General features: G+C 45.3%; 1 protein-coding gene across 2 annotated transcripts; it reads right to left on the bottom strand.

Moving 5' to 3' along the window:
- Positions 1–1,273: 1,273 nt before the first annotated feature.
- On the bottom strand, positions 1,274–6,095 carry LOC125712170 (extracellular calcium-sensing receptor-like). Of its 2 annotated transcripts, none has more exons than XM_048981934.1 (6): positions 5,854–6,095; positions 5,436–5,724; positions 3,448–4,275; positions 3,092–3,316; positions 2,320–2,443; positions 1,274–2,247 (listed from the first exon to the last, which is right to left on the bottom strand). In XM_048981934.1, the coding sequence occupies exons 1-6, from the start codon at positions 6,075–6,077 to the stop codon at positions 1,346–1,348; spliced, it is 2,592 nt and encodes an 863-aa protein (XP_048837891.1). In that variant the 5' UTR covers positions 6,078–6,095; the 3' UTR covers positions 1,274–1,345. The 2 variants fall into 2 exon arrangements, with proteins under 2 accessions (XP_048837891.1, XP_048837892.1); XM_048981935.1 differs by having other exon boundaries at positions 1,275–2,007; positions 5,854–6,094.

Below are 6,095 nucleotides of genomic sequence, written 5' to 3'. Positions count from 1 at the left end.
AAAATATGGCAACATCAGGTTGTTGCACATTAGTTACAAGAACCCAAACAATTAGAGGTCACTATAAATGCAGAGGAGGGGAAGTGAAACATGGCTATAATAAGATGATATATGTACAAATACTTTTCCCTATGAGATGTACCGTATGGGGCCTGGTTTGTACATCAGGGACATTTCTCGGATTTTCTGTGAGCATCACGGCACTTTTCTACACCATTAACTGTGCTTTGCATGAGGCTGAATGCAAAGAGTAGTTTATGTATTATCTGCAGCTCACCTACCCACCTGAAATGATAGCATACAGGTAAATGTATTTCCACCAGCCATGGGAAATAGTCATTCCTCGTGAGTCTGAGTCAAGTCTCAAGTCAAAACATTGCAGTTCAAGTCGAGTCTCGAGTCATTTGCCCTAAAGCTCAGGTCAAGTCCAAGCCTTTCCATCATTTTTGCTGTTAAGTCACAAGTTATCAAATTTGCGACTCGACTCCAAGTCGAATTGTGAGTCATTTATGTCAGTTTTCATGCCTATAGTGACTAAACCTTGCTGCTGTGAAAACTGGCAACACAGCACCAAACCCAGGGTTTGAGAAACAGTGAGATCCGGAACACAGGGGTTGCGTCTCGTCAATCACACATAACGTTATTTGTTTTAGTCCCATAAGATGCTTTAGCCTCCACCCCGCCACAAATAAATATGCATTTATTGGCTTAAGTCATGAATAACTTTTTATAATATATATAGTATCTTATACAGTACATCATAATCAATGCGACCGGAATCGCTTTTCCAAAGTCACGTTGCTGGCTGTGTTATGGACCCGGGGGAGGGGTTACACTAAACCAGTATTTCAGTTGATTACCAAAATGTGTAGGGATTTGGTCTTCGGCACTGGCTGGAGTAGGTGGGACTTCCGAGGAGATGTAAAAGGAGAACGCAGATATTTATTAATTCGGACAACTTTTAGCCAAAGCGGGAATTAAATTTAGGAAGCTTTACAAAACTTGATAATGTGAATAATTTTAAGTAGCCAGTACAGTAATGTTATACTGAACACATTTGGCAAGACCAACAATAGGAGCCTGAGGACGTTTGAAAATGTAATTAGAAAAATAGCTTTGCAAAATAACCCACATTTTACCAAAATAACCCACATCATAATATTATAACAATTTTATAATATTATTTGGTTTTATGAAATATTGAGTACTGAACAAATTCTATGAACTGCATATATAATCCATTTATATTTTTTAAAATATCTCAATAATCAGACAAAATACTACAATGTGGGCTGTATATGTAAGTTTTACATTAACTCTACCATTTAAATAAAATTCCATAGTTTTATGTCATTACTCTTCCCATGAGATGCTGTTTGGTGTTTCTCTCTGGTTTTAATAAAATGATATAGACTTTTGGAGCAAACAAACAGAACAACAGACCAAAGCTAGAGGCTAGGATAGCAAAGATTTCTACAGCTACTGTGAACTTTCCAGGTGAGCTGATGTACGCAGGAATGAAGGCGAGCCACACAGCGCAGAAGATAAGCATGCTGAAGGTGATGTACTTCGCCTCGTTAAAATTGCCCGGCAGTTTGCGAGCGAGAAAGGCCAGGACAAAGCACAGGCAAGCTAGGAGGCCAATGTATCCCAGAACGCACCAGAAGGCCAAGCTGGAGCCCACACTGCACTCCAGGATGATCTTGGACCTGCTGTACTGAGTGTTTTTGAAGGGGAACGGTGGAGCGGCAGCCAGCCACACGGCACAGATGACGACCTGCACTAAGGTGCAGCTGAAGATGATCACTCTCTGTTGTTTGGGTCCCAGCCACTTCATGATGTTGTTGCCAGGCCTGGCTGCTGTAAAAGCTGCCAGCACAACCAGAGTCTTTCCCAGGATGCAGGAGATGCAGAGGGAGAAGGTGATGCTGAAGGCAGTGTGACGCAGCATGCAGGACCACGGTGTGGGCTCTCCGATAAACAGTAGGGCGCAGAGGAAGCACAGGACTAGAGAGAGGAGGATGAAATAGCTCAGCTCCGAGTTGTTGACCCGAACGATGGGAGTGTTCCTGTGGTGTGTGAATACTGACAGTACAGCGGCGGTGAGGCAAGCTCCCGCTATGGAAATCACAGTCAGGGCCAGCCCCATTGCATCATGGGAGAGGAACTCAACTGCCTTTAGTATGCATTCTGTCCTAGCTGGGTTGGACCAGCAGTCTTCAGGGCAAGGTGTGCAGTCTATTGAATCTGAAAGGGGAGATGTCTGAATGTGATTTTAGGTTTAAAGCATAATAATTTAAGGATTAGTATCAGTCTCACCTGTCTGATTACTAATCTTGCCGCTGTCACATGGTACACAGTCAAAGCAGCACAGAGGCTCCCCAGGACGAACCGCTTTCCTGTTGCCTGGAGCACAGCTGTCACTGCACACAGACACCAGCACCTGGAATGTGAACAGGTGTAGAATGTCTAAATCTGCTCCTCACTGCCCATCGTGAGGACAAGAAAGCAAGAGACACACCAAGATACTCCATGTATTCCATTCTCATATGAGCAGAACTGAATTTAACAATAACTCATGGAAGTTTTACGTAGACACTTGTATATTGCAAGTTTTCTTTGACTTATAGCAGAGGTCTCAAAGTATCAGCCTACGAGACAGTACTCTACTGTTTCTAATTCTTTATCAATCCGGCACATACATGAGGTCTCATTTTCCACAGAGCATAAAAAACGATGGGAATTAATGCTACCACCCTCACCCCCCGCACAGCAGGCATCACAGCAGGCGTCGCAGCAGACATCAGAGATCCCGATTAGTGGTTTTTGTTCCCTCTCGTTTCTGTTTCAGCTCTATAAATAGCTCAAGTTCTCTGCTTGACCTGAAGACGTCCCAGCCAAGGACACCCAGGATATTTGATTTTGATTCTTAATTTGTTTGAAACTTTTGAAAAGAAGGTGCAGTTTTACTAGTAAAAGCACAGGCAAGATCCACATTAAATGAAAAGAGAGGCACTTACCTCCACCTCACCCTACAGAAGCTCAAAAGATGGCATCGCATGTACTGAAATACCCAGTGTGTGCAGCTTGCCTCGCTCTGATGGCCCGTCCACACGATGGCCTCGTCCTGGATGAACAGCTCCTTCCCAGCATCCCTTGAGCCATCAAACATGCCCACTTTGACAAACTCTATATTTCCGGCTGTGCCCCGTTGCCAGTTGATAAGATCATAGGATGGGATGGCGTCACCCTTCTCATCGAAGTTCACCTTCTCTCCAGAGATGGAGAAGGAGACGTCTTGAAGATACTGTTGAAGCTTATAAACATAAACAAAAGTGCAAAATAGCCATTCTCAGGGAAAATCACTCCAACAGCAGAAAAAAGGAACCATTGCAAACAATATTTCTGATTCATAACTTACTTATTTGTGAATAATTTAGGTTTTACCTGCCATGGATAGATGCTGGTGGTGTTGGCACACGATGAGTTCTGGAAAGGCCCTTTTCCAGGCTCACAGCTGAGCAGGTTATGGAGGGAGTGGGCGATGGCGTACACAGCCTTATACACATTGTAGGTCACACGGAAGCTGGATGTGTTCAGGTAGGCAGAGTGCTGTTTGAGGAGGGGCTCTGACCCTGTGCAGGAGGGCAGCTCTGGGGAGACCGGACTCCTGCTGCCAGGAGGCTGCATGGAGCAACCATACAAAGCGGCCCACAGCTCCTGTACCAGGGAGTTGTTGGAATACCTCAGAGGATTCACTGTCAGCAGGTAGTCCCTGAGCCCAGAGACCATCCCATGGCGGATGGCAAACCCGATGGTGCCACCCAAGTATGGGTAGAACTCACTGCCGGCAAAGAGGGAGGCTGTTACCCAGGCTTCACTGGCGATCCACTGAATGCCAGTGATATTCTGTTCCATGTACTCCTTCAGGAATGGTGTGAGCTCTCCTTCTGCAGAGAATGCCACGACCACTTTTGCAGTAGAATGCTGCATTACGTCAAGAATTTCCAGGGCTCTCTGCCTGGTGTAGAGCAAAGGAATCATGACGTGATAGGCGATGCACACGGTTGTGTTTGCCAGCTCCCTCCTGAGCCCCTGCAAGGCGAACCTCCCGTACGCATGGTCCCCGTTAAGCACCCCCACCCACGTCCATCCAAAGTGCTGCAGGAGCTGAGCAATAGCCTTCACCTGGTAGGCATCACTAGGTATCACTCGGAAGAATGTGGGGAACTCTCTCCTATTGCTTAGGCAAGCACAGGAGGAAAAATAACTTATCTGAAAATGGAAGAAAACACAATACATACTTAAGGGTAAAAGGAGGGAAGTCCAAACTTAGCTTAGCTTTTAGAATTTTTGCTTTTGATTTTCTGGATACTTCTTACAGCACGAACACTGGATGTGTAACAAGAAAGATGTGTATGACGGATATCTACCAGAGTAAGATGAAGCGACACTTGTACAACCCAAAGAGCAGTTCCAGAATTTTTAACCTTACCTAAGTGTGTATCACTGACAAATTACAAAATGATGCAGAAAAAACATTTTCTGCAATGAGATCAAACTGCAGAATCATGTCCATTGCGGGACCAGTCCAGTGTCTGGATTGCAGGGACACTGGTACCTGATACAGGATTTATCAACTGTCTGTGTTGTTTTTTCTCTCAGTGAAATATTGATTCATTACTTCAGTGGGCTTCTGGCTAACATTTCCCAAACCACATTCGATTTTTATAAAACAGCATAAATGATTAATTATAGCACTTCCTGTAACACAAGCCCTCCGCAGACGGACGGGCGGCCCACCACCCTCTGCTTTTCACTCTACAGACCACAAGCTTTATCCAACGACAATACGCGTTTGCAGGAGAGCACTGTCTGTTTGGCTGCATGCTGCTGACACACAGAAACGGTAATCGCTGCTGTAGAGTGACGAGAGGGGGAGTGAGACCTGGTCGTGTCTCACACACACAACAGAACCCAAGGCAGCAGGGAATCAAGCTTAGCTGCAGGATGCGTTACGTTTTGGCGTAATATTATCACAGCACGCCTGCTTTTACAAATAGGCTTTACAGCAGTCTGATGACTTTGTCATTTATTTTCTAACTTACACATTTTGGGAAGCATGCATGTAACCAAGCAACAAATCTAAGCATGATTTCTGCTCAAATGCTCTGCCATGCAAATGGAAAACAGTGTAGCTGTATATTTTATCCTGCATGAGTTATGACTGAAATGGGATCTCTTAGGCTTTGTTTATGTTGTAAGAGAATATTTCACTTCATCTACGCTCAGATTTGAAGAAATTGCTATCACATCCCTGCTTAATACAGATACGGGTGGACAGCTCTGAAGTCCCATTTCTCAGTTTCAGTGTCAGCTTAGGTACTGTGTCTTGTCTTTGTGGGGCAGTACAGGCTGCTAACACAAATACTCACCATTGGAATGTGAAAAGGCTGCAGGATCCTAGAGACAATGATCGACTGTGCAGACCCTGATTCTCCAACCACAGCCAGAAGAGGAGATGGACCAGAGCACATGGCACTCTGGGTCTCACTAGGTCCATTCAGCATAGCCAGGACTGCCCGCTGTCCAGTCAAGGGGTATGCACAGGAGTCAAGGATCTTGTAGCCCAGGGTGTGGTTGGGTAGCAGGTCCTGACTCTGGTTGATCTCTTCCACAGCGAACCTCAAACTTTGAGACCAGCGAAAAGCCCTGGGGTCAAACCTGCAGAGAGACCGACAGCAGAAGTCACCTTTGAAATCGCAGCTATGCAAAATTTCAATTGTGTTTACTAGAGAAACGTCAGCATGAAGCTTTGACAAAGAAAATCACGAATCAGGGAATCAAACTTACCCATGACACTGTATGGGTGATGGCTTGTAAGTACAGTTCAAGTCTGGCATGTCCATGACGTAGTGCAGGGGGAAAATGCCCCCGATTATGTAGTCACCATCAGCTAAGAAGTTTGGTTCAAAGGGGCCCAGCAGAGAGCAGCTGTAGGCTGGAGTTTGGGTGGTGCTGGTAAGTTCAAGGAGGCAGACGTGGTAAAACAGGGACCAGATGAGCAAAGACGCCATCTTCTGACAGGCTGGTGT

The sequence above is a fragment of the Brienomyrus brachyistius genome, chromosome 17 (assembly GCF_023856365.1).
Source record: "Brienomyrus brachyistius isolate T26 chromosome 17, BBRACH_0.4, whole genome shotgun sequence".
NCBI classification, from domain to species: domain Eukaryota; kingdom Metazoa; phylum Chordata; class Actinopteri; order Osteoglossiformes; family Mormyridae; genus Brienomyrus; species Brienomyrus brachyistius.
The sequence above is the reverse complement of the archived record's forward strand: the minus strand, read 5'-3'. Positions and strand labels throughout refer to the sequence as shown.

Excerpts from the sequence above, each read along its gene's own strand:
- LOC125712170 (XM_048981934.1), bottom strand. The coding sequence starts at position 6,077 with ATGGCGTCTTTGCTCATCTGGTCCCTGTTTTACCACGTCTGCCTCCTT. Across the intron at positions 5,725-5,853 it reads TCACCCATACAGTGTCATGG|GTTTGACCCCAGGGCTTTTC; the intron begins GTAAGTTTGATT and ends GTCTCTCTGCAG. Across the intron at positions 3,317-3,447 it reads CCAGCATCTATCCATGGCAG|CTTCAACAGTATCTTCAAGA; the intron begins GTAAAACCTAAA and ends TATGTTTATAAG.